General features: G+C 47.8%; 1 protein-coding gene across 1 annotated transcript in view; it reads left to right on the top strand.

The window, feature by feature from the left end:
- TMEM266 (transmembrane protein 266) overlaps positions 1–27,985 on the top strand; it is a 94,825-nt gene that overhangs the window by 63,277 nt on the left and 3,563 nt on the right. The window contains exons 8-9 of the mRNA XM_036769535.1: positions 12,852–13,041; positions 25,835–25,897. Of these exons, the coding sequence (XP_036625430.1) occupies positions 12,852–13,041; positions 25,835–25,897 (253 nt within the window). The remainder of the gene's footprint in view (positions 1–12,851; positions 13,042–25,834; positions 25,898–27,985) is intronic.

The following is a 27,985-nucleotide window of genomic DNA, read 5'->3' as shown; positions in this document are numbered from 1 at the left end:
TCTGTGACCCTATGAATAGTCATGAGAACCGTAGACAGTTCTGGATGCCAGGTCTGGGGAAGGATGTGCATCAGCTTGGAACCCATCCAGATGGGGGTGACTCAGAAACCAGACCACTGGAAAGACTTGGGAAAGCAGAAGCCATGCTTGAGGACTGAGTACCCGAGGCAGTGGAGGACACGCCGCTCGCAAGTGACAGCTTTGGCCCATTTGTCAGGAAGGAATCCCAGGGCCAGGGTTGGTCGAGGAGACTAGAAAAGTAGCTTGGGTGTGGAGAAGAAAGGCAGGAAGATGGAGAGGTAGCTCCGTCCTTGTGATGACGACTTGGAACTCTGGGGACTAAATCCCCTGACTTCGTTTTTACCCCAGGCCAAAGGATGCCTTCCTACAGACCTTCTGGAAAGCTGGACAGAAGACAAGTCCCACTGGCAGCTGCTGATTAGATTTGGCCTCCTGTGGCTTCTCTGACCTGCTGGGGGCAGGAGGGCCCAGGGTGGCCCCAAGAACCGGCTGCTCCAGCATTCATCGGCTCCCAGAGCACAGCTGCTAGGGCTGGCTGTGGAGGGCGTGCTTGCCTGGCACAGGCCAACTTGGCTGTGCCCCCCAGGTCCTTTCTGAGCCTGAGAGTTGAGAATTCATGAACATCAGAGCCGGTGCTGTTTTAGTTAAACGATCAGGGTCTCCTGACTGCTATTTCACCTCAGCCATGTTCCCATTTCCCCACCCAGCATCTCTCCCCTCCAGACAAGCCTCTGATGGCCAACGTGGTGCCCACCCTCTGCTCTTTGAGTCTTAGAAAGGACTTAGATGGGGAGGGCCTCCTTGAGAGCAGGCAGCGATTTCTGTCTTGCTTTATTTCTGTCTTGTTTATCCCCGGGGTTTAGCACAGTGCCTGGCACATAGTAGGTGCTTTTAATAAATGCTTTTTTGACCTGACTTCATCATAACGGGTGGGCAGAGCACTAGATCTCAAGTGGGGAAACATTCTGAGCCCCACAGCCTAGGCTCCCTCCCCCTCTACTCCTGACAAAATAGCCTGGCATATAAAGCCAGGACTGATTGGGGGGAGGAGACAGAGACCCAGCCAGGTCTAGCTGTGTGACCGTAGACAAGTTTCAGTCTCTGCCTCAGTTTCCCCATTTGTGAAATGGATATAATTATAGCACCTACCTCCCGGGGTTGTTGTAAAGATAAAGGAGACCATGTTTATAAAGTGCTTTTCACTATTATTACAAAGTAATTTCATGAGGGAGAAATTGCTCATTCCTGGTGGGGACGGCGGTTGGGGGAGTGTGGAGAATCAGGAATGGATTCTGTTGTGTGGAACAGGACTCAAACTCACTCCCTTCCCATCTCTGCCTCTGGAATTCCTTCACGTCCCTACTCAGCCGCCATTTTGTCCTTGAAGCTTTGTGGATTCTTCCTCCCAGTTGAAAGAGATTTCTCCCTCTTCAGACTTTCCTGGGGCAATTTTTCTGGGTCTTCCCATTGCCCTTCAGACCCTGTGCATTTGTAATGGGGATCTGGTACATAGGCAGACCCCATTGGCTAGCTAAGATGGAGTCTCCGTTTGGAGCATCCAGTTCCAAGCCAACTGAAACTGGCTCCATTCATAATATTCTTGATCTAGAGTTAGGAGAGACCTCTAGGGCCTTCTAGGGGTCTTCTAGACCCCTCATTTTGCAAAGGAGGAAACCCAGGAATGTTAAATGACTTACCTAAAGTCACACAAGATGGTCATTGTCAGAGGGGGGATTTGAACTCAACCCCTCTCAGTCTAGAATTGGTGCTCCTTCCACTGCACCACGTTGTCTCAAAGATGGAGGATACTTCAGTCCAACCCTCTCGTTTCACATTACACTTATTTGTGAACATGCTCTAGTTCCCACCCCCCAGACTATGAATTCCATAAGGTCAGGGACCATGCCATCTTTCTTCTTTGCACCCTTCCCAACCAGCCTTGGGACTTGCACATAGTAGGCGCTTAATAAGTATTGGTGAAATTGACTTGAATTCATCAGCCCAATTATTAGAACTCTCAACCAGGGAAAGTCAAGTTTTTTTTAACTTGGGAAATGATTTGTAAAACAGCCGATAGCTTTAATGACATGCCTCTTTAGCTGATAAAATTAGCTATCAGAGGAATAACTTATGCTATCCTTTTGCAATAATTTAAATTTATATCCAACTCCCAGTCATCTTCCTAGTGCATGGAAAGTGGCCAAGGTCAGCCTCCACTTCACCCTGCTTGTAAATCATTAGTTTGCAACCATCCCTTGATTTTTTTATTGTTCCCAACAATGGCGAATCTAATGGAAATAAACATTGGACGGCGTCCCAATGGCAGATGAATTTTCAGGCTGGATCGTCTGTGTAGACGGCATTAAGGGGATGGAGCAGAACTGACGGCTCCTCCATTAGATGCGATGGAGCATCTTGCCAAAGCGTCCATCGATCTATCCAAGGCCACGTCAATTACTCTCCCCGGCCGGCCCATTAAGGAGAAGTGCATTTATCTCCTCCTCCCGGGGCTCCTCATATGCGTGTAGTCCAACTCGCGCCAGGACGGATGGCACCTCCATTCACTCTGGTAATGCACGAGGGGGGCCTCCCTGTGGATCCATAGTGGTCCCTGTCATTCTCTCTGTTTATAAATAATTGGCTAATGGATTGCATTAAGTGGAGCTATGGCTGCCCCTTTACTCTTCCCAAGTCTGATGTTTGGGGGTGGTTTCTTTGTTGTTTTCCAATAGCCCAGTTTGCCAACATCAGATTTGTTGCAATCCACTTCCAGCATGTCCACAGGTTTTTCCCTCCCCTGTTCCTCACCCAGCAGAACCCAGTGAAATCCTTTCTCTCTCAAAATTAGCACATTTGCATTACAATAATAACAATAACTAACATTTACGCAGTGATTACATGCACCAGGCACGATACTGAGTGCTTTAGAATCATTACCTCATTTGATTCTCACAACAACCCTGTGAGGTAGGGGCTAATATCATCCCCTTTTAACAGATGAGGAAACTGAGGCAAACAGGTTCAGTGACTTGTCCAGGCTCACACAGGTAGCACCAGCGATGAAGATCAGCGACTATTGTCCTACTTTCTGGACCCCAGAGAGTTGCCAAGGATATCTCTGCAAAGTTAAGTGATTCCCCCAGGGCCCCACACCAGCATGTAAGAGGCAGCACTTGAATCCAGATCATCCTGACTCCAAGGGCAGTTCTATGTCCTCCAGGCCGTTGTTCCTGTCCATGCCTGTTAACATCACTTGGCATTGCATGGTGCTGTGTGGTTACAAGATCCTTCCACATATGCTGGCCCATTTGAGCTTTATAAGACACCTGAGAGCTAGACAGAGCAAAGGATATAACCATTTTACAGATGGAGAAACTGAGGCTCAAAGTCGTGACATGACACGCCCAGATAAGGACTCCAACCCAGCTTTCCTGACTTTTGGTTCAGGCCTTTCCCCGCTCTATACAGCACTGCCTGTTTCAGTTGGTTTGGGGGAAAACCAGTCAGTCAACAAGCATTTATTAAGCACTTACTGTTTGCCAGGCACTCTGCTAGGACAGCACAACTTCACAGAATGGAGGGATACGCGGGGAATCTTATACATTTCCTCTCTGCATCCTATCTCCCATGATAATCCATGCCCTGTTAGGATCTCCACGGAAAGGCAGTGTGGCTTAGTAGATAGAGGATTGATCCCACAGTCAGGATAGACCTGGGTTCAAATCCCCCATCAGATCCTAGCTCTGCAACCTTGGGCAAGTCTCTTAACCTTTACGGGGCCTGTTTCCCCATTTGTAAAATGTAAGTGCTAATAGTAACAGCGCCAATCTCCCAGGGCAGATGGGAGCTCAAATGAGACAACATCCATAAAGGCCTTTACACATGGGAGCTACTATTGTCATGCCAGCTGGAAATAAGACAGGACAAAAGGAACCACTGAGGCACAGGACAGGAAGAGGAGGAGGAAGACATGAGCATAGGCCCAGTGCAGACAACCATGGAATGTTACAGCGGGAAAAGAAGCAAGGGACAGATGGTGGGAGAGACATGCCTACAGATGGATGAATAGGTAGACAGACAGAAAGACAGGCAGAGACATAGATACATAGACAGAAAGAGATAGATGGATGATAGATAGATAGATAGATAGATAGATAGATAGATAGATAGATAGATAGATGGATGATAAGAGAGAGAAAGGGAAAGGGGAGAGGAAAGAAAGAAGGAAGAGAGAGAGAGAGAAGAGAGAAAGGAAGAAAGAGAAAGAGGAGTGAGGAGAAAGAGAGAAAAGAGAAAAAAAGAGAGAGAAAACTTATTAATCCCTTACTATGTGCCAGACACCATGCTAAGCAAGCACTGCAGATGTACATGCACAGATATGTGTGTATGTATGCCTATAAAAGCCAGCCAGACACAGCCCCTGTCCTCAGGGGGCCTACATTCCCATGGAAGAAGACCACACACAAAGGGGAGATGGAAGGAGTGGGAAGGGATGGCTGGGATGGCTAGGAGGCTCAGGAAGTGCCACAGAGGCCCAGTCCTGGATGAGGCAGGAGGCTCAGGGAATGGGGAAAGGGAGTCAGGCTTTGGGGGGTGGGGGAGACGGGCAGAGGGCAGAGGTCTGGCCAGGTCTCCTGATTCTGAGCCTTAAGTTCTTTCCAGCCTGCACTGTGATCTCTGGCACTATACCAGGCCTCCTGGGGGATACAAGACAAGAAATCATAACAGTATTTGCCTAACTGCTTCGAAGATCCACAATTTCATCCCCCTTGGGATGACTGTTGATTCATAGGCTCCTGGCCCTAGAGCTGGAAAGCACCAGAGGCTCTGACTCTACCGCCTCTCGCATGTGAGGTCACACAGCCAACAACCATGTGAATTCACTGCCAACCCTGAGCCTCCGCCCTCACGCCTGGAATTCAACGTGTACTTTCACCCATCTCAGTTTGGAAAGAAGTGTCCCCACATCTGTCCTTCTTAAGCCTGGGGGGAGGGGAAGGTCTTACATTTTAAATGTCCTTTAGAGGACCCCACCCTGTGTGCTCTGCCCTGAGTAGAGGGCTCCTTTCCCTGCTCCCGAGTCCTGGTTCTAGGTCAGGCTCCGCCCTTAGCAATCCCAGAAGGTCTGTAGCTTACCTACTTAGTCATTTATACTCTTCATCTTTTTTGGTCTAGAACCCCTCTGTCACACCCTTTGTCGGGATTATGTTTTTAAACTCATAAAAAATACAGAGGATTACAAAGGAAACCAACTATGTTGAAACACAGTAATCAAAACATTTTTCTTAAAAACACAATCCTGATCTAATGAATGCTTTGAGGGGCAGGGTAGTTTAGTGGTTAGGGAAGCAGACTTCAATTAAAAAGACCTGGGTTCAGGTCCTGCCTCTGACACGTACTGACCATGTAGCCCTGGACAGGTGTCTGCCCTCTCTGGGCCCTGGACAAGTCTCTAAGGGCACAAATTACAAAGGAGTCACCTATGTGCATCAGTGGAGGGAGTTTCAACACCAGGATTTCCCAACATTGATGAAATGACGAGGGCAGAAATGCAATCCTCCTCTCCCACCACCCTTATCTTTCTGAAGAGGGAAAATTTTCCAAGATCTCCGTATTAGACACTCCTTATCGGGGCCTTAATGAAGGAAGGGACTGGCTTGTGGTCCACTCCCTGGGTCATGTTCCATTGGAATATTGGGCCGTCCCCTGAAATCCAAGTATGTTTCTCCGAGTCACAGAGCTGGATGGGATCTCTGTAGCCAACTGGTCCAGTCCTGGAGATGCACGGTTAGTGACTCACCCATCGGTCACAGTGGCAGCAGCAGGTTTTGAACCCAGACCCTCAGCCACCAAAGCCTGCCCTCTTTCTGACATTCTATGCTCCTGCTCCTGTTCGACATTAAGATAAACTCAGGGTCCATCTGTGAACATGCTCAGTAAGACAGAGAGCCTATTAGTCACTCAACACCTGCTTCCTGAAGGCTCACCCTGGAGCTGAGCCTGGAGGCCCAGGGAGTCCACTGACCTTTCCCTGGGAAGGATGCTGGATTTTAGAAATGGTGAAGGGCGTGGCAAGGAGCAGAATGCAGGAAGTCAGAGTCAGGAGAGGCCTGAGATCGAATCCCACCTCGGACACTTACCCTCTCTGAGACCAGTCTCACCTAGTAAATGGGAGGAATAATAGGTCTGGTCAGCGCATGGCACGGAGAGAGAACCGGGAACATCTGGGTCAGGTTCTGCTTCTGACATTCAGTGGCATCTTGTAACCCTGGGCAAATTTCAGGTCAATCAGCTAGCATTCATTAAATGCACATTAAGGAATAGAGGCTGTACCTGAGACTTCACTGACATAAGGAAATGCCCTCTATGAACAGAGGCCAGCTGCCTCTCTGTGATTTAGAGTCTTAGAGGATGGTCTGGAGCACAGGGGGCTTCCCTATATTCCCCTGGGGGGATCAGAGGCAGGGCTTGTGAGCTCAGGCATCCCAGGCTTGGAGGCCAGCTCTCTGGCCCCTGTCCTGAAAACACAATATACATTTGTTATTCTTCTGGTCAAGGACACTGGAGCTCAGCCATGGCTAAGGAAAAGAAATGGAGGGATTTTAAGTATACCTGTGAAGATCTGCGTGTGTGTGTGTGTGTGTGTGTGTGTGTGTGTGTGTGGTTTGTGTGGATGTGTGTGTAGGCCTTAAAGTCTTGTTAGCTATTTGCCTCCTGTAAGCTCACCCTTCTCATTAGGCCATAGCTTCTTAGATTATTTACTTCTTATAAATAACAAATGACATTGAGTGCCCAGGCAAGCCATTAGCTTGGTTTGGAATGGGAAGCCCACCCCCGCTCCAGTCCCACACATTTCTGTGATGGTGGGAATGGCATAGTTGGCTGGGAGTGCCCACGGGAAGTCTGGTCCAGTGTGACCCCTCTGCCCCAAGACTTCTGTGGTTTTGTCCACGGAAGAAGCAGGGACCAATCACTCACCCTGAGCTGGGCTAGAGGTGGGGGGCTCAGCTCACTCTTTCCTGGGCCCCAGTTCCTAGCCCACTGAAAAACAAGCCAAAAAAGTGCCCAAGATGGGCTGTTCCCCCTCCCCCTCGGTGTGTGCGTGTGTGTGTGTGTTTGGGTGTGGGGGGAGAGCCTCCAGCACAGCTGTGGAGATGACCAGCCTAAGCCGCCATCCCCACCTCCCACCCCCATGTCTCAGGAGTCTGCCCCTTCGACGTCTCATCTCCCCTCTGCGCCTCCACATTTGGTCTCAAGGCTCCAACCACCACTTCAAAGGCAAATGCCCATCCTTGTCCAGCCCTGACCCATCTTGGAACTCTATGAGCATCACTCAGTTAGCCACAAGTGACCCTGCCTTCGGCAAACCTCTCCTCAGACATTGTAAGTGTTCTCACACAAAGGAGTGCTCAGGCTTTCCCTACTGGGCTCCAAAGAACAGAATGAGGGGCAACAGATAGAAGCTGAAAAGAATTAACTTTTGGCTCAATGTAAGGCGGGAATGAACAAGGAGAGCTGCCCAAAGAATGGGCTGCTTTGGAAGGTAGTGAGTTGATTGTGACTGAAGGTATCCAAGTGCAGGTCTCATAATGCTTCATAGAGGGAATTATTGTTCCAGTCTGGGTTGGACCGGATGGTTCCTTTCAATGCCAAGACTTTATGACTCTGTGCTCTCCTTTTACGGAGAGGGGCCAAAGTAGGATGGTCATTGGCCCGGTGGAATATAAACTCCATGAGAGCTGGGGCTGTTTAGTTTTTGGATTTCTCTCCCCAGCACCTGGCACATAGTAGGTGCTTAATAAATGCCTGTTGAATTGAGATCAGTGACCTATTTGCTTTGGCATTTCCTCCGTGACCCAGAGGAAGATGTGGATGACCTGTGGATGATCCATTGTCAGATGACACAATGCCGGGAGACTCAGTCAGGATCCAAAAACTCTCCCCTAAGACAGATCATTAGGCAAAATCTGAGATAAAATTGAGTAGGTGTCAATGTAAGGCTCAATGCTTAGCTTCAAAAAGATATGCTGCACTTATGTGATTCAGGTGAAAAAGACCAGTTATTCCGGACCAACCCCAACTCCCCATCCGTAAGGGTTTCCTTCTTGCCACTGATTATGCTTCCATGCAGGCTAGGCGTCCCTTAGCTTCTCCCTAAACTCTCTCTTCTCATGCAGAAACTATCAGGGGCTACCAGTTTTTTGCCCCTTCCAGAGCTAAGTCATCACAACTCCTTAAATGCTGCTATTGATCCATGGGGATTGACCGGCACATGATACAAGGGCCACAGCTTCTCTGGTCTTCTCCCAGAATTGTCATCTGCCTCGGCCTGGCCCTAGAGCCATCTATTCATGCCCCTAAATGTGGAATCAGTTCATTTCCTCGTCTATAAAATGGACATAATACTTGCGCTCCTCCCCCTTGGCAAATGCCCAGCTGTCCTGCATTCCACGTGCTTTTTGAACCCTGTTCTCATTCCTTCATTCAATGACGCATTCATACTATAACACAAGCACACCCAAGGACTAAACCTTGCCGTCAGGGACAAACCAGTCACACACATCGGGAGACCGACCACCCGGATGGCTCCCTTTCAGCCCAGGGTGATGATTGTGGACGGGGACAGGAAGGTTGCAGTTAGTTATCTGCCTTCTCTAGGGAGTCTCAACCTTCATCCCTGGAAGCCTTCCTGGACTGCATGGTGCACTGAGTCGGCAGTGTGACATCGAAGCCAAAAACTAATGTGACCTTAGGCTGCCTTAATGGAAGCATCGGGGCCTTAATGAAGGAAGGGACTGGCTTGTGGTCCACTCTCTGGGTCATGTTCCATTGGAATATTGGGCTCGTTCTTGAACACCGCATTTTATGAATGAATAAATCAATCAGTGGACAAATGAATGAATGAATAAAGAGCCATTTATTAAGCACTTACTAGGTGCAAAGCTAAGGCTGGGAGTACAAATAGAAATGCCAGAGTCCCTGCTCTCAAGGAGCTTCCATTCTGATGGGAGAGCATTGGCAAATTAGAAAATCACAGAAAATCAACAAACCCACCAGCAAGTATTTGTGATGTGCCAAGCACCGTGCTAAATTCTGGGGTTATAACCTTTGCTCAAGAAGCTTACATTCCAGTAAGGGAGGGTGCCATGCCGATTCTGGAGAAAAGAACCACCATACTGTGGAAAGCGCCCTGAATTTGGAATCAGAGGGCATGGGTTCGAGTTCTAACTAGGACACTCACTGCGTGATGCTAGCTAGCAAAGTCTCATCCCCTCTGGGCTTCTGTTTGCTCTTTAGTCTAGTTTTCTCTAAAATCACTTTCTAGCTTTAAGTCTCTGACAGAGGAAGTTACTGTCTTGAAGTCTTTGAAGGACTGTTTTGTAGAACAAGATTAAACTTGTTCTATTTAGCCCCCAAGGGCAGAACTGGTAGAAATGGCGCAGAAATTATGTGCCTTTTGTCTCTGTATCCCCAGCACCTAGCACAGAGCCTGGCACACTGTCGGCACTTAATAAATGCTTGTTAATTGATTGAGAGTCAGTCTTTAGCTCAGTATAAGGAAAACTGTCTTAACCACGAGAGTGATTCAAAAGTGCGATGTGATGTCTCAGGAGAGCATGAGTTTCTTGTCCCTGAAAGTCTTGGGCAGAGTCTGGCAGGTAAATTCTTCTAAAAAGAATTCTTCCTCCATTACAGGTTGAACCAAGGGGTCCTGAATTTCACAACTTGGTATATACATCTGTGAGATGGATCCTCCATGGCTGAGGTTAGGAACCAGAAACCATGTCAAATGAGGGTAGGGAACTAGATGAAGACACCAAAAATTGTCCAGCCTGAAGAAGAGCGGATTTGGGAGAGAGGGAAAGAGGAGAGACGTGATAGCTTTCTTCAAGTAACCATCATCTGTCAAGAAATCTTCAAAGTGAGGGCTCAGTCTGAAGATGGGGTGAAGGTTCAAGTTTAGGTTAAGGGTTAGGACTCAAACCAGGGCTAGGATGAGGGGTCACTCTAAGCTAGGGTTAGAACTCAACCTGGGGCTGGGCTGGGGACTCAGTCTAAAGCTGGAGTTAGGGCTCCCTGTATATTCCCAGGAAGGAACAATTCTGAGGCCAGGATGAGGACTTATTTTGCATCCAAGGTTAGGGCTCAGGCTGAAGCTAGAATTAGGATTCAGTTTGAGGCCAGGCTTAAAGCTCTGTTCATATTCAGGGACTCGGCTCAGTCTGGAGCTCTGTCTGGAGACTGTATAAAGAATTAGCTTAAGTTCGAAGTCAAGGCGGGATGGCTGTGGCTCAGTCCTACCTCATTGTCGTGCAAAGTAAGCAGGTCCTATAGCAGTGAAGCCCATCCTCCGGGTCTCATTTGCTCTGTCCGTACTAACTGGTCACCATCGGCTTCACGAGCCCATTCATTTCTTCCCTTGCTGAGCCCCTGGGAGGTAACCTGAAGCCTGGAAGACACCTTTCCGCAGAGACCATCCATCCTTGGGGAGATGAGGTGGATGATAGTGGGACGAGGAGAATTTATTTCTCGTAGCATGAGGGAAAAATATTTCATGCCTGGGCAATTTTCACAGCTGCCTGGCAGTGAGACAAAGCTGGACCAAAACTAGTGTATATCTACATGTTGACCACTAGGTGGCACTGAAGGTACTCCTGCTTTCGACTCCCTAGGTCAGCTCAGTGGCCAACCTTCCCCCAGGTCCCTGAGCATCCTTCAGAGCTCAGGCCTCCCCTGAACTGGTGGCCCTAACTTTTCCTTCTGTGTCTAAATACCATCCCGACCAGAGACACAGCTAGGAAAAGCTTCCATTTGTCCCTGAAAACACAATGGCAAACCCAAATGCCACATGGAGGCTGTTCAAAGGGGGAAAGGAAGGGAATAAGCATTTATTAAGCACCTACTGTGTGCCAGACAATGTTGAGTACTTTACAAATATAACCTCATTTGATTCTCACAACCACCCTGGGAGGCAAGGTTATTACTCCCATTTTACAGTCAAGGAAACTGAGGCAGACAGCAGTAAAGTGACTGGCCCAGGATCACACAGCTAGGAAGTGTCGGAGGCTGGATTTGAACTCAGGTCTTCCTGACTCCAAGTCCAGTGCTCTCTCCACAGGGTTTATTTGTTTCTTCCTTATTACAAAAACAAAAATGAAATCAGAGAATAATCATCCTTATTATCTCTCTCACTCCTAATGTTCTTTAGTGTTTAAAGAGCCCTTTTCCCCACAACCACCTTGTGAGATAGCATAGACCTTGGAGTCAAATGTGCATTTTGGGTAATTTGGAGTAAGTCATTTAAACCTTTTAGGCTTCGGTTTCTTCATCTGTCAGATGAGGGTGTTATGGTCTTTCAAGCCTTATCCAGCTCTAAATCTAAGATCCTAAATAAGGCCTCCCCCGGATGAATAAAAACTGGAAGGAGAAGCCCAGTGACTAGCTTCCTTCCCCTGAACACAGGGCTTGTTACTCCGCCTCCCTCCCAGAGCGTCCTTTCCGCAGAGGGATGGACCATCCTAGGATGTTGGTCAGTAAGGCAGACACAACGGTGGACTTCAGCAAACAGGGTTTGTGCCTCTTGACCTCCCCAAAGACCATTCAGTGGAAAAAACAGACGGTGTTAAGATTTGGTCATGGGCTAGCCGGGGCCTCCCCTCCTTCAGCCCAACCATTTCTCCTGACCTTTTGCAAACGGAATTGTAATCAAATGACCACCACCATTGCCCCTACACAGGAGGCGACCATGGCTCCCCCACCATTTACCACCCATAAGGCCTCCCAAGATCCCTTTCTTGACCTCCACTCCATAAACACGCGTGCATGTATGTATACACACACCTAGGCACGTATGTATGAGTTATAACATCTACATCAGGTTCAGCATCATAGCTAATACAGATGCTCTATGCACGCACATATAAAATCATACATAACGTACAATCTAATTGTGCATTGCCGCTCTACATGCTGGTGTCTATGCACCTGTACTTATACATATGAATGTGCACGCGTGTACACACGCGTGTGTGTGTGTGCATAGCCGTGTTTGTGTGTCCACACATCGATCTAGCTGCAGGTGTCTATACAGTCATGAGAGCTAACGTTTATATAACCCTTACTCTGTGCTGCGCACCGTGCTAAGCGCTCTCTACCATCATCGTGTCCCTGGAGGGAGGGGCTGTTATGATCCCCATTATACAGATAGTGAGGCAAACAGAGGTCCGGTGACTCGCCCAGGGTCACACAGGCAGTGAGTGTCTGAGGTCACATTTGAACTCAGGTCCTCCACAGACAACATGTGCACAGAATAAATACAAGTTAGACAACATACACAACAATTACAGAAGAAATGCAAGGAAAATTGTCAAAGGAGGATGCTAACAGCATTATAATCATCATTTTACAAATGAGGTGGGAATTAAGTGACTTACCCAAGGTCACACAACTGGGAAGTCATAGGACTGAAACTCGAATCCTGGTCTTTGGACCCCGAGTAAATTCTATTCGATTTAACAAGCATTTATTAAGCACCTACTGTATACAATTTACTGTGATGGACACTGGGATGCAGATGCATTGCTTTATGGGCAATAAAACACGCTAAGTAAGTTCTGTTTATACAAAGCACTTGAGCCTGGGGGTATCAGGAATGGCTTCCTGTAGGATGTGTCCTTGAGGGCAGTTTCTGGAGGGACTGGTGAGAGAGCAGGACCCTCTCCGTGGTGTGGTAATGACTCTCAAACAGGAGACTCGCTTCCCAAAGAAAGCTGCCCCCTGTTCATGATCCACCAGGCAGGACCAGTGATCCATCTCCCTTGGTCTTCCAGTTTGAAATCCGGCAGCTGAGGGCCCACCTGGCCCAGCAGGACCTGGACCTGGCCGCCGAACGAGAGGCGGCCTTGCAGGCCCCTCATGTCCTCAACCCACAGGGCAGTGCCAGGTACAAGGTGGTGGACACGGGAGACTCGGACGATGACGAGACCACGGAGAACATCACAGAGTTGCGGCCCCCTCACGGTGAGTTCCTCCCGATCCGCTGGCCCGGGAGCCCTGGGAAGCTGATGGAGACCTGCCCGCACAGCGTCACCCGGCAGATAGCCTTAACCCTTCGCCCTAACCCCCACGGTCCTATGTGCAGACTATTTCCCAGCATTCCTATCAGGGGACGCCACTCTCCCATTTCTGCATGGGGACTTTGCTGTCAGAGCCTCCTCCTCCCTCCTCCTTGGGGAGCTCGAGAATGACACGGTAATTATAATGATGCTTGAAAGACACAGCATGTAGACAGCTGGCGTCAGAGCCACAAAGACACAAGCCTTTGTGATATTTCATGGTGTAAGGAGACGTAGACAGACAGCGTCATGGGCTCAGACTTCTCTCAGTCATTCAAAAGCCACGTGTCCTTACACAGACGTGGCGTCACAGGACATAGGACTTCATACAGACACAGCATCACGGGACATGTGTCCTCATGCAGACAGATTTCCAGAATTGGAAGGGCCAATCAGTAAGCATTTTTTTATTTTTAGTAAGCATTTATTAGGCACCTACTGTATATCAGGCACTGTGCTGAGTACTGGGTATACAAAGAAAAGCAAAAACACAGTCCCTGCCTCAAGGAGTCCACAGTCTAATGGGGAAATGATATATAAATACGAGAAATATACGGAGTAGATCGAAGGTCATCCTACAGCAAACCTCCAGCTGCTGGGGGGCTCGGGAAAAGCTTCCTCCCAAAGGTGGGATTGGAACAGAGACTTAAAGGAAGCCGGGGAAACAAAAGGGGGGGGTGGGTGTAGAAGAGTGTTCCAATACAGGGAACAGCCAGTGAAAAAGCATGGAGTCCGAAGACAGAGCGTCACATGTAAGGACAGCGAGGAAGCCAATGTCACTGGATCAGTGAGCGGGGGCACAGGGCTGCGGTGTAAGGCAGCTGCAGAGGGAAGAAGGGGCCAGTTTGTGAAGGGCTTTAAATACCAAACAGAGGGTTTTCTATTTGCTCTTTAGAGGTAATAGGGAGCCACAGGGTTTACTGAGGAGCTGGCAACATGCTCAGTCCTATGCTCTAGTGGCTACATGGAGGACCTCTCTCAATTCTGGGGCCATTCCTCTTTTACTGATTCCCTATTCATCCAGTAGACGGCTGATCTGAGCCTATTTCTTTGCTCATTGCCTCCCCCATTAGACGGTGAGTTCCTGGAAGGCAGGCACTGTCTCTTGTCTCTTTTTGTATCACCAGTGCCTAAAAGCACATAGCGAGGGATTACTTACTAAATGTTTGTTGACTGACCATTGACCGGAGGATGGATTGGAGTGGGGAGAAGCTCAAGGGTGGGAGACCAATTAGAAGGTGAGTATGGTGAGGGGAGGAATAGTGAGAATTAGCGATGAATCGGACGGGGGGAGGTGAAAGCGAGAGTTGAGAGGGAGGCTGAGGTTGCCAGCCTGGGGTTCTGGGAGGTGATGGTCCAAGAAGTCCGTGACAGTAGGATGGAATTCTGTAGGAACGTAGAAATAGCCCTTTGTCTCCATAAAGATGCCATCCATATACTCTGGTAAGCAGACCTGAATCCCTCCGTCTTCCCCCTTCCCTACAAAGCACCTCTAAATCTAATGCTCCTCCTGGCCCTGCTTCTCCCCTCTGTGGCTGGCCTACGTGCCATGGCCCAGCTCCAGCTGCCAAGCGAGCCACCCATCTTGCATTTCCTCATCCCCCAAACGTGCAGAAGGCAGATGTTTCCAGTTTTGAATTTATCTGTCAACTCTTTCACAACCAAGGGCCAGAGTCATTGAGAGCACACACAAAATACATGACTGGAGGAAGCATGCACAGGGGCTCTTAAAGACCCATGTCACGCTTTTGCTTTTCCCCAGTCTTCGGTCCATTGGGGGATTGAAGCAAGTCTTCCCCCACCCCGGGCATCCACTGGGGAGTCATGCATACTATTTGGTTGGTGCGCCTTCTCCTTTGGCACCTGGGAGGTGCCCGTGGAGAGAGAGCCCCACAAGACTTGGAATATTCACCTGGCAGTCAGGCTCTCCAGGCTGCTCTCGTCTAGAAGGAATGAAGGAGGCCCTGGCTGGTAATGCCAACCTCCAAGCCAACTGTGCTTTAAAAAGACCCCTTGACATGTGACATGAGCGTGTGAGCAAGGAGAAACCTGAGGCAAGACCCTAAGGAGTCCAGGAATCACCAGAAATATAACAGTACCACAGAGAGTCACAGCTGGGAGGGACCTTAGAACATCCAACATAGATGCCTAGAACCTAGAACGTGAAAGTTGGGAAATGACCTAGAACTTAGAACCTAGGACGTCAGAACTGGAGGGAATGTCAGAGCTACAAGGAACCTCTGAACATAGACAGACTATCAGAGACTGGCTGGACAAGAATAGAGAATGTTCAGAGCTCAGCAGGACCATAGAAGGGAGAGGAGGAAGGGAATAAGCATTTATAAAACACCTACTGTGTGCCAAGCACTGTGCTAAGCTCTTTTACCAACATCATCTCATTTGATCCTCACAACAACCCTAGGATATGGGTGCTATTATTATCCCAATTTTACAGTTGAGGAAACTGAGGCAAATAGGGTGAAGGGACTTGCCCAGGGTCACACAACTAGGAAGTGTCCAAGGCCAGATTTGAATTCTAGGCCTAACTTCCTTTCTGTTGTGCCACCCAGCTGCCTACAACACAGAACATGGTATGCTGTAGCTGAAAGAGACCTTAGGACATAGAATATCGGAGCTATTGGGCGCCCTATAACTAAGAACATAGAATATTAAAGCTGAAAGGAACCTTAGAATCTAGAATATTAGAATAGAAAGGAACCTTAGATGATAGAGCCAGACTATCAGAGATGGAGAACTAGGGGGGGACCTCAGAGCAGGAAACATAGAATGTCCTGACTTGGAGGGATCGTAGAGTATAGAATGGCAGAGCTGGGAGAGACCTTGGAATATACACAACATAAGATATCAGAGCTGGAAGGAGTCTTAGAAGATAAAGCCTAGAATGCCAGAACAAAAAAAAGATCTTAGAACATTAAACACAATGTCATAGCTTGGAGAGACATGAGCACATAGATGTAAGAAGGGGAGGAATCTTAGAATACAAAATGTCAACGCTAGAAGTGACCTTTGAGGTCACCTAATTCCACTCCCTCATTTTACAGATGGGTAAGCAGAGGCCCAGAAAGTTAATAATGGAGTCAGGAGGAGAGCCCGAGCCTCCTGACTCCCAGCACTGACTCCCATGCTACCCACGGCTGACTGCCTCTGCTCAGCTCAAAGGCTACTTCAAAGCTCTTTGAGATTTTGATTTTCTGTGCCGTTTCCAAATCACCATTAACTGTAGCGAACGAGGAAACTTGGTTTTGTGGGGAAGAGATAGTGAGGGGCTGGAGGTTGGATGGTAGTGGGTAGAATTTTTGTTTCCAAAGAAAGGTGAAGATTTTGATGGAGTCCATGGCAGCAGACATCTGTAGTAGGGTTGTGAGCCATGGTGATGGGCGGACATGTAACTAGCCCAGAGTCACCAGGTGCCCACATGAAGATATCAAGGTACGAAGACCACTTCCAGAGGAGGCCCCTCACCCTTTCCTCCCTATTATTTCTGTCTTGTCCCACCATTGCGCCCAGGCACCAGCATCCAACTGGAGTGGACTACCCGGACTAAAGAACCACCCCCAGGATCATTACTGGGATCAGTGGTGATGTGTACTCGCCTCAGGCTTTCCCACAGTTTCTGTGTCCATCCCCCACGCCCAGAACCCCAAAATTTGCCCAAAATGCTAGAATTTCCATTTCAGCTCTGGAGATAAGCCAAGGAGCAGGACACAACAGGGCAGTATGGTAGAGCCAGGAGACCTGGGTTCAAGACCTGGCCCTCCAACCAACTAGCTGCATGACCTTGGACAGCTTTCTGGCCTTCCATTTCCTCTGCTATGAAAATGAGAATTAAATGAGATACTTTAGTAATGTAGAGTTCTTACATGCCTCATAGCCCTATGTAAGTGTAAGCCAGGAGGAGCTTGGACCTGACAGTCAGTCCCTTCCAGCTCTGAAGTCCTCTCTCCTGAGGTCAGTCCAGTTGGAACCATGCTATGGTTCAAGCCAGCCACTGCTAGCTCAGCTCCTGCTGCTGTGCCTGATAGAGGATATGATGAGGCCGGGAAGCCTCTTTGTCATCTCGGGATGGTGAAGGCATAGCAGCCTCTCAGCATCCAAAGGGAGTGGAAGTGTCAGGCCCTGAACAGAAACTCTCCGGGCCATTGCCAAGCCTTCCCTGCAGAGAGAAGGGAAGCTCCCCCCACCCCCAGCTGCCGCCTGGGTCCCAAGCCGACAAACGCTGGCTGGTTTCTGTTCAGACTTGCTCCAGCCCAACTCCTTTAAATCATCTTTAAAACCCAGGGCTGCAAAGTCCCAGGCTTCGGGGACTGCCAAGTTCACAGTGCCCCTGTGTAGGCATTAATACTTCCCTCCCAAATTTATTAGTCTTGAAGCTCACCCATAATGAATGAATTACAGTCCCCAGCGGGCGTAGCCACGTCAGCCCGTATATCATCTCAGCCCAGGAGTCCCACTCCACCACACTGACGCTTCAGAGTTGCCAGAGTTACTCTGATGGGGGCCTTGTCCACCCGTCTCCCCTGCCACCACTCAGGCTCCCTGGGCTGCTAGTGATTTTGTTACCTCCTAGAGAGGAAAGGAAGGGTCCAGGTGAGGTACCAAAGGTCAGGGGATGAAAAGGAAGGCTTCCCCACAGTCACTAGCCCCTCTGCCAGGGCTGTGAAGCAGAGGATCAGACGGGATGGCAGAGAGCATGCAAACTAAGGGCTTCTTTCATTTTACAAAGGAAGAAACAGGCCCAGAGAGAAAAAACGATTCTGCCAAGAGGTTTTACAGCTAGAAACATAAGATCCCTGTGGGCAGAGACTGTCTCTCTTTTGTATTTGTATGCCCAGTACTTAGTGCAGTGTCTGGTGTATAGAAGGCATTTAATAAATGCGTTTTCATTCACTAAGTCAGTCAGTCAAATGCAAGAAGCAGGGAAGTGGGAAGCATGCTGAATTAGAAGTCAGAGAACATGGGTTCAAATCTTGATTCAGCCATGAACTTTTGGGCTTGAGACTGAACTCCTCTGAGCCTTCAATTTTCTGGTCTATAAATGAAAGGATTGGGTAAAATGAGCTGTAAGAACCCTTCCAGGTCTAAATCTGGTGATCCTAAGTAGCCAAGCTAGAATTTGAACCCAGCTCTTCAGACTCCAAATCCCATGCTCTTTACACCACAGTAGGCTACCTCTTGCTTAGAAATCCAATGACTCTGTATCCCTTTGAATCCTTTGGGCATTTTTTAAATTTTTTTATTTTTTTGCTGCTGAGCTGGGAGTCAGCATCCCTGGGTTTCCTCCCAGGTCTGCCACTGACTCATGCCACCTGCCCTCACCTGCCTCCCCTCCCTGATGCCGCAACCATGGGCAAGTCAGGCTGCCTTCCCCAGAGGGCAAAGCCTCAGTAATGAAGGCTGTCAGATCTCCACTTGACTGGGGCTTTGGGAGGATTAGTGAGGTCTTGGTTGCAAAGAGCTCTGGGTGCTGAGAAAGGAAAGTATCGAGAAGGTACAAAGGAACAGAGCCTCGGGCCTTCTCTGCAGCCATCCTGCCCAGGGCCAAAAGCCCCATTGGCCTGGAGGCTTAGGATTTCACTTTCCAAGCTGGTTACAAGGCAATAAGCATTTATTAAGCTCTCACTGTATGCCAGGGGCTGTGCTAAATGCTAGAGATACAAATACAAACAAAAAGAAACAATCCTTGCCCTCAAGGAGTTTACATGAAAGGGAGTTGGAGAAGGGGTGGGAAGAAATAAGAGGTCCTTCCATATGCATGGTAGCATTGTAGGCAGAAGCACTGCCAGAGGTGGAATAATGAATACAGACCTGGGCCCCTCCCCAAAATGGAGACCCCAAAAGAAACTCGCCAGTGGGGACAACCACTGCCTTTGGCTGCCTTGATATCTGTGTGAACCTGAGTGAGTCCATTTACCTCTGAGCCTCAGTTTCCACATCTAACAAACGAGGAGTAATTGAACTCAATGATGTCTAAGGTCTCTCACATCTCTCATTCCCAGCATGGTCAGGGAGGGAAGATCTGCCTTTTCTCAGAAGACCTAAGTTCAAACCTTAGCCCTGACTGTGTTTCCTATAATCGAGGGAATTGGATTAGATAATGTCAAAGATTCCTTCAAACTCTAAATCCTGGGATTCCATGACCCACAATTCCACATTGGGCATCTCTGTGGCATAGAGAAGAGAGCGCTGAACTTGGAATCAGGAAAACCTGAGTTCAAATCCTGCCTTAGACACTAGCTGTGTGACCTTGGAAGAGTCACTTAAACACTATTTGCCTTCGTTTCCCCACCTGTAAAATTGGGTTAACGATACTGTACCTTCCTCCCAAGGTTGTGAAGGTGACATGCAATCATTTAGGTAACAGCACGTTGTAATCCTCAAAGTGCTCTGTTATTATCATGATCAAAGCACATCCATTGAAAGGCTAGTTTGTATAGCGTGAAGAGTGCTGGTCATTGGGCTTGGGCTCTGGAGGCTGGCCTCAGACACTCATCTGCTGGGTGACCTTAGCCAAGTCTCAGAGCCTCTGTTTGAAGCTCTGTAAGAGGGGGATAATAGTGCCCACACTCCTTAACTATCAGTGGAATTGTGAGGGCTTAAAGCAGTACAAAAATATAAGCTCTTATTACCCATAAAATGAGGCAATGGGAGTGAACCAGCTGTTCTCCACCCTTGGGTGAGCCGAGGTTTGAAGGAAACTCTGAATTTTAAGAGGCAGAGGGGAGAAGGGAGTGCATTCCAGGCATGGGAAGAGCCTATGCGACATCGCGAATGCGGTGGAGCAACAGCAAGAAAGCCAATGTTTCTGGATTGTACCAATATGGAGGGGCAAAAAGGAGTAAGTCTGGAAAAATGGGAAGTAGCCAGTTTGGCTGGAAAGGGGGGTGGTCAGTTGGAACCAAGTTGTGAAGGACTTCAAATGCCAAACAGAAGAGAGTCAAGGCTTAGGGGGTCCCTCCTCATCCAAAAGGGGATGAAAAAGAACTTAAACTCCCAAGAAATGACTCTCCAAGAGTGAATGTTCAGTCCCCATGATAAGCCCTCAAGTCACAGTGCATCCTCTGCTGCCTATTCACTGAGCTTCCCTGTGAGTAGACCGAGCTTTGAGCTAATTCCCAGCCACCATCACCAGGTGATTCCAGGGCAGCCCATTCTTTGGGGCACAGTCCTTTTTAAAATAATCCCAGGGCACGTTTTCCCTTCTACTCAGGCAAGTTGGCCTGACCCTGCCAGAGACTCTTATAAGGAGAATAGTTCCTTTGTCTGGAAAAACCCAACTGAACAACAGAGAGGAGCTACTGAAGCTGGGAAGGACAGAGCAGAAATAAAAACAGTAAAGCTGGAGGCGCACAAGGATGCTTGGAACCACTTACAGCCCCTTCCTCCCTTTCCAAACACCGTCGTAAAAAATGTGCACAAATGCTATTCCAGGCTGGCCTGTTAGCAGCTGCAACACTAGAACCATTGAGATGCTCACAGCCCAACCTTGACGGAAGTTGGGACGGGGGAAGGCAAGCAAGAAGAGGAATCGATGTGCTCTGACTGGGCTGGCATTTATGGAAGCACCAAATTTACTGTTTTTTCCTTGGCCCAGAGATCAAAATTACGTGATGAGCTCACCGGAGGGAAGGGGTTTTTCTCTAAAAGGCTTTTTGTTCCTAAATTGGGGCAGCCTTCTCTTCCGTGCCCACATCCCACAGAGGGACCAGCAAGGAAGGTTAGGGACCAGGCTTTGAGGGCACTAGCCCCTTGGCCAGAATATAAGCCATTTGGCCATTTCGACTTCCGGGAGACTAGCCCAAATGAGTTTTCCAGTTTCCTACACGTCCCTCCTTTCCCCAGATGATCACATTTGAGGAGGCACATGGATCTATAATTTCATCATGGCAGAGTCCAATGAGCTAACAGTATTGTATTCCGAAGAATTCAAAATGGGCGTCTTGCAGAGGGCAGAGGTACACGGCAGGTGTGAGCAGACTGCAACGTAGAACCAATGAGAAACAACAAAGGTGAACTGAAGTCAAGAACAACAAAGGAATGTAACATTCACACAAGAGATGGTCTGGTGATTTGGCAAGATGGAAGAATGGCCAGTGGACAGTTCAAATGCTCTGCTGGGATACTTGTGATATCAAGAGAAATTAAGGAAGGCCACTCCAAGTGGACCCCCAACCCCACCCTTAACCCATTCGTGATAAACTTGCAGGAGGTCATAGACAGGAATCATACAAAATGGCCAGGGATAAATGGGGGGAACTCTGTACCACTGGAGGGAATGTCCCCCTCAGTGAGATCACAGATCCATTGGAATATTTACATAGTGAGAGAACTCCCCTTGTGGAAACTCCTTCCACCAATGGAGGTCAGCAACTTATCTCTATAATTGAGAGTTACCTGGGATGCTAAAGTCTTTGAGTGGCTCACCCATGGTCAGACAGCAAGTATACGGCAGTGGTATGACTTGACCTCTTACAGACTCCAAGGCCAGCCCTCTGACCACTACATAGACGACCTCAAAACATAATATTGACAACAAATCTCTTATTTGTAGAACATTTTGTTAAGTCCTGGGAAAGATAAAAAGGTCAGCTAAAATGTGGCTCTGTCCTCATGGAGCTTATAGTCTAGTAAGAGCATAAAACACCAACACACATAACTAGAATCGAGGAGTTTGACCAGATCCTTGAGAAGACGATGAGAAGACTGTTCACCATTTCGTACTAACAGAGACTGAAGGCATTTGGCCTGTTAAGGCCAGATTGGAGAAGACTGAGGGTTGATAGGATGAGGAAGAGAAACTAGATTCTTTCCGCTTAGCCTCAGAGGCAGAACTACTTCGGATGGGTGGAACTGGCAGATGGATTTTGACTTAATTAAGAGGAATATTTCTAAAATTTAAGAGCTGTCCTAAAGGGGAATAGGCTGCCTCCGGAGGTGGTGAGCTCACTGTCACCGGAGGTCTTCAAGCAAAGGTTGGATTAACACTCCTCGAGGATGTGACAAAATGATTCCTTTTCAGGTACAAGCCTATCTACCTCCTTTCCAGCTTTAATGTGCTGATGTGATTTTTAGAATGTATAATATTGTGGTGAGTGTATTAGAACTTTGCAAAAGTAAGATGTGAGAATTCAGTACAAATTAATTTCAGGGAAGGTTTCATAGAGGGAGAGGTATTTGAATTGGCTTTTCACAGCTAGGTAGGAAATCAGCAAGTCAAAATGGTTTGGGTAAACATTCCGGGTACAGGGAATCTGGGATCTGATCTTTAACCCTCAAGGCCTTTAGTCTGGGGCTCCTTAGCTCAGCAGGTTAAGGAACGAGGACTGTGGGTTAGGTTCGGTCCCGGCATCATTTGTTGTTGTTCAGCCGTTTTTCTATCATGTCCCACCCTTCGTGACCCCATCTGGGGTTTTCTTGTTAAAGATGTTGGGGTGGTTTGCCATTTCCTTCTCCAGCTCGTTTTACAGATGAGGAAACTGAGGGAAATAGGGTGAAGTGACAGGCCCAGGGTCACCCAGCTAGGAAGTGTCTGAGGCCAGATTTGAACTCACTCAAAGTAATTATCCTGTAGCCTAAATGCAAGGGGGCTCCATCTACCAGGCAAGCATTTTGTCTTCTATCATAGCAACTCATGACTTATAAACTCATACATATAACTCATTAACTTAAGTTGTAGAAAAGTTACCATCTGTACCTGTGGAAACAGCATCTACACCTCCCCAATCACTAACTCAGGCTCAGGTTGGGAGCTGAGAGAATGTCAGGGCAAAGCAAAGACTTCTTCACTCTATGTTCCTTTCATCAGACCTGTCCCTAGCAATGTTGGCACCAGGGGCAAACGCCTCAAATCAGAGAAGTTTTGCAAGGGGAGAGGAGCTTCCCATGTTATGTTATTACTAATGGTATGTTATTAGTAACATCTGTTGTTTCTACATTGCCAAAGGACTACAAGGGCTCTCTGTATGAGGCAACATGGGCCAACATCCCCACCACTTCACCCTGGTTACACCTGTGCTCGCTCCCCTGTAATGATGCCTTTCCTGAACTAGGAATGGATCCCCATTCCCATTTGCCAGAGAATGCTGAGACCTGAGGGGGATGCCTCTAGCTGACTTGCTCCAGACCACACATGTGAGCTGCCCAAGCTGTACTGAAGGGATCTGTACCATCCACCCTCCTGTCCGCCCCTGTGCTGCTGGCATCGCTTGGATTTCCTCTCCCTAATCCCAAGGGGGACCAGCTACACCTCCCTTCCCAATGTGCCCAGGCAGATAACCCCAGCCACGATGGGGAGAGGGCATTTAGAGCACGAATTGTGGATGGGCGCAAAGAAGTGTGTTTTGCCATCAGCTCCAGGCAAGAGTATTGTTGTGCTGGTCCAGGAGTACGCCCCGAGGCTACTCACCAGGCCTCCTCCTTTAAATTCAGACATTAGCGACAGACACACCTCTGACTGGAGGCATTTAAGGATCAACAAAGGCCAGAAAAGCTTTTTAAGAACCAATGGGATGAGGAAAACAGGCGTGTTGCCTGGGAGGGCTGGGGCCTTTGCTGCTTGGTGGTTTGGGTCTTGTCATGTGGGGAGAGCACTCCTTGGAAACATCTGTTCCTTTTACCTGCAAACCGCCGTGGGCCTCTAGAGTCAGGCCCTGGGCTGTGGGGGGGGGGGGGGGGGGGGAGGTCCTCCCGCTCCTGGGGATGAGCTCAGCCTTTCCAAAGCCTCCCCTCCCCCAGAGCACTTAGAGAGAGGAGGCTTTTAGAGCTTCAGCTAGATACCAGCCTGGGCAGAGGCTCCCTCTCAGAGGGGCTGACCACGTGCCCAGGCTTTCAGCCGGTCCACAAACTCCATGCCGCTGCCCCCACCCTCACTCCCCCTTCAAGGCCAAGGCCGCCATCCCCAGCCCATGCTACAAAGCCTTCTGAAGGGTTGAGGAGGAGCAGGCCCAGAGAAGGGGGTCGGGACCCTTTCCATTCAACTCCAAGAATTCAGCTCCTGGCTGGGCCATTACTTTACCACGAGTCACCCCTCTCAAGGAGCTGCTTTTCCCTTACCTGTAAAATGTGGGCAGGATACATAATCACTGACAGCACTGAAGTTCGTTTGCTTTCCAAGTCAGGGGTTGTTAACCCACTTGTTCCTTTAGGAATCTGGAAAAACTACAGATAATGCCTTTAAATGCCCAGAAGGGGGAAAAAAAAGGATTACAGAGAAAAACATTTTCAATGAAATGCAGCTATTTAAAATAAAATAAAGAAATGCATTTATTTTAAAAAAAAGTTTCTTTAACTTCGTAGGTCCTCGGTTAAGCAACCCCGCAGTCTTTGCTGAATGTCCCCCATGTCCTTCCCTGTCCTGGAAGTTGTGGGACAGACCAGTGGTGGAGCAAATAAAGTCCCTGCTCTTGGGCTGGGTAGTGGGATTAGAGAGGCAAGGTTCCCACCCTAGGCAGTGAGAGCGCAAGGAGACAAAGGCACAGTAAGTCACTGGATTGAATATGGCTGTGGATTGCACGGCATACTCCAGGGAGGCAGGAAGTGGAGAGAGCCGTGGGCTGGAGTTACCCAGGAAACTTTTTTGGCGGAGATGGGTCTAGAGCTAGAGGATGAGAGAAGAGGGGTATCGTCAGGGCTGTTCTGGAGCCAGCTAGTACTGATTTAGCCGGTTGTTAAATGTTCAAGGTGGCCATTTACAGCTCAGAAATCAAAAATGCTATAAATCAAGGCTCAATTTATTGGTTTGTTGATTATCTAGCCTTATGAAAGTGATGGAGAAAATGTTATTGCAGATTACATTTTAGAGTGTATCCTGCTACCGTTTTTTTTTTCCCTTCAGAGAGCCGGTTGTTAAATATTAATCAGCATACCGCTTCGTGTCAGGGTCTCATGATGCTGAGTGGGAAGGTCTCACATATGAGAGCTGACTCAGGCAAACATGAGAAAATCAAGAAGGGCACAAAAGGTAGATGGAGATATAGCTATAGGGATAGGGATATATGTGTGTATGTACGTGTTATGTGTGTATAGGAATATGTTGGGCTGTACAATGAGTCTTGGACCAGGCTAACTGCCTTTGAATGTCCTGTTTCTCCATGGCAGATGTTTTCATAGGTCTGGAAGAGCTCTTAATTCAGTGCCTTTATTATAGAGATAAGGAAGTGTATACTTATTTTATTTAATATATATACATATGTTATTTAGTCCTTTTCATTCATGTCTGACTCTTTATGACCCCATTTGGGGTTTTCTTGGCAAAAATACTGAAGTGATTGGCCATTTCCTTCTCCAGTTCATCTTACAGATGAGGAAACTGAGGCAAACAGGGTGAAGTGACCTGCCCAGGGTTGCACAGCTATCCGAAGACAGATTTGAACTCAGGTCTTCCTGACTCCAGGCTCAATGTTCTACCCACTGTGCCACCTTGCTGCCCATATATACATATACAGATGCATATGTTTTATATTTACTCATTGTTATGGGTGTTGTTTTCTCCAATATCATGTAAGCCTATTGAGGGCAGGGGCCAGTTTCATTTTTGTCTTTGTATCTCCAGCATCTAGCACATAGTAGGCCCTTAATAAATGCTTGTCAAATAAATAAATGAACGAATGCCCAGCATCCTGCGGATGCTCCATAAATATCAGGAAAGTTCAGCAGTCTCCCTCTCTGTCTCCCCCTCCCAGAAGCCACGGAGAAGGATAACATGAAAAGCTACATCAGCCAGTATCACAATGAGCCTAGCAGCGGTAAGTCTCCTTTTCTGAGCTCTGACCATCCAAAGATGCCCGAACATGTGGCTGCCATGAGGCGGGTGTCATTCTGTAGAGATCATTTCCAGCATTTCCATCCTTCTCCCCTTCTGTGCTGCCCAGAAGAATTGCCCCTAATCTGTTTTGAGAGGAAAGGCTCCACCTCCTCTACCTGGTGGTAGTGGACTTCGGTAGAAAACAAAAGTACCCAAGAGAAAAGAAGCAGCCCCTGGAGGGTCTGACCTCTGGAATGCTGTAGACACATGTTTCTCCATGGAAGACATTTTCATAGATCAAAGGGATTTGGATGTGGAAGATATTGTAGGGGCCATCTAATTCAGGGTGGGGAATCTGTGGCCTTCTAGGTCCTTGGGTGCGGCCTTTGGATCGAGTCTAAGTTTTACAGAACAAATCCTTGTATTAAGGGGTTTTGTTCTGTGAAGTCTAGATTCAAAGGGCTGCACTCAAGGACCTAGAGGGCCACGTGTGGCCAGGAGGCCTCAGGTTCCCCATCCCTGGTCTAATTCAATGCCTTTATTTTGGAGATGAGTAAATCATCATCCAAATAGGTCACCTAACTTGCCAAAGGTCACACAGAGTGTAAATGGCAGATCCAGGATTTTGAATTTGGCTTCAATCTTATGCTCCTCAAATTCTTATTGCAATCTCTCTTAAAGGATAACCTGTTATTTTTTTCCCTCCTGAACATCTAATTCATTCTTTAAAAAATCTGATCCATGAATACAGTCTCTGTGTGACTCATATATGAATTCCTAACTCTCCTGAGAGTCCCATGATAGGAATACAAACACAGCCCTTGAGTCTATGTGAAAACAAGCCCAGGAGTGATGGTGAGAACACAACCTCATAGTGAATACTACCTGAGGAGAAGGAAGAAGAGATCACTCCTGGCCAGAATGGGGAAGCTCCAGACCAGGAGCCAACACTAACCTTGACCTTACTAACCTTGACCTCTAGCCCTCAGAGTGACTTTATTCTGGATCCTGTTCCTGCAGCCCAGGACCATCTAGTCACACCTTTGTGGGTTGGTTATTTCAGCCAGCACAGAGCCTCTAGAGATAGAATGATTGGTAGAGCAAGTAAAGAGTTAGGAACAATGGTTAATCTGACTTTTAAAGGACAAATAGGTAACAGATAATAATACTCTGGAGGTAACCTTGAATAGCATGTCATCTCTGAGTAATAGTCACCAACAGGCAACCAAACCTCTCTTCCTCCCTCATGCTCTATCTCTCTCCTTTCCTCTCTGTCTTTCTTCATCTTGCTTTTCTCACTTTCTCCATTCCCACTTTCCTTGAACTCCCGACAATTTTTTAGAATATAGAACTGAAATTTTTAAAAAATATGTATTGTGCTTTTGGAATAAAGCTTTATTTCCTCAATTTTGTTCTCAATTTTAAAGGCAGGTGAGTTGAAGATCTGTTTCTATAGGAATTAAGCAGAAGATAGATAGACAGACAGATGGATAGATGGATAGATAGATAGATAGATAGATAGATAGATAGATAGATAGAGAGATAGGTAGATAGATAGATGGATAGATAGAGAAAGAGAGAGAGAGATAGGCAGGCAGATAGGCAGATAGACAGACGGGTAGACAGACAGAAAGATAGATAGGCAGGCAGGCAGACAGACAGATAGACAGACAGACAGACAGAGACAGACAGAAAGAAAGATAGATAGGCAGATAGGCAGACAGACAGACAGATAGATAGACAGACAGTAGACAGAAAGACAGGCAGATAGATAGATAGATAGATTTCTTTTTTATATTAACATGCTGCCCTTAGTTGCTTTTTTCTCATGGTTGGGGATCCCGGATAGAAAGAAGATACCTGACCCCAGAAGTAGTTAAGCCAACATCTCCTGTTGACTCAAGTACTTGGGAAAGCAAGGTTGCCTAATTGATGAAGTCACATCTCTATGACCCCAACAGCTGGCAATGATCAGACACATTCAGCTGAACAGGGATTTCTCTGTCCTGGGCTCTGAGCACCTAATTTTCAGTCCAGACTCTCTGAACTCCAAGGGCTCTCTGAGGCTCTCTAGTTAAGCCCATACCCA

Source organism: Trichosurus vulpecula, chromosome 8 (genome assembly GCF_011100635.1).
Source record: "Trichosurus vulpecula isolate mTriVul1 chromosome 8, mTriVul1.pri, whole genome shotgun sequence".
NCBI classification, from domain to species: Eukaryota; Metazoa; Chordata; class Mammalia; order Diprotodontia; family Phalangeridae; genus Trichosurus; species Trichosurus vulpecula.
The sequence above is the reverse complement of the archived record's forward strand: the minus strand, read 5'-3'. Positions and strand labels throughout refer to the sequence as shown.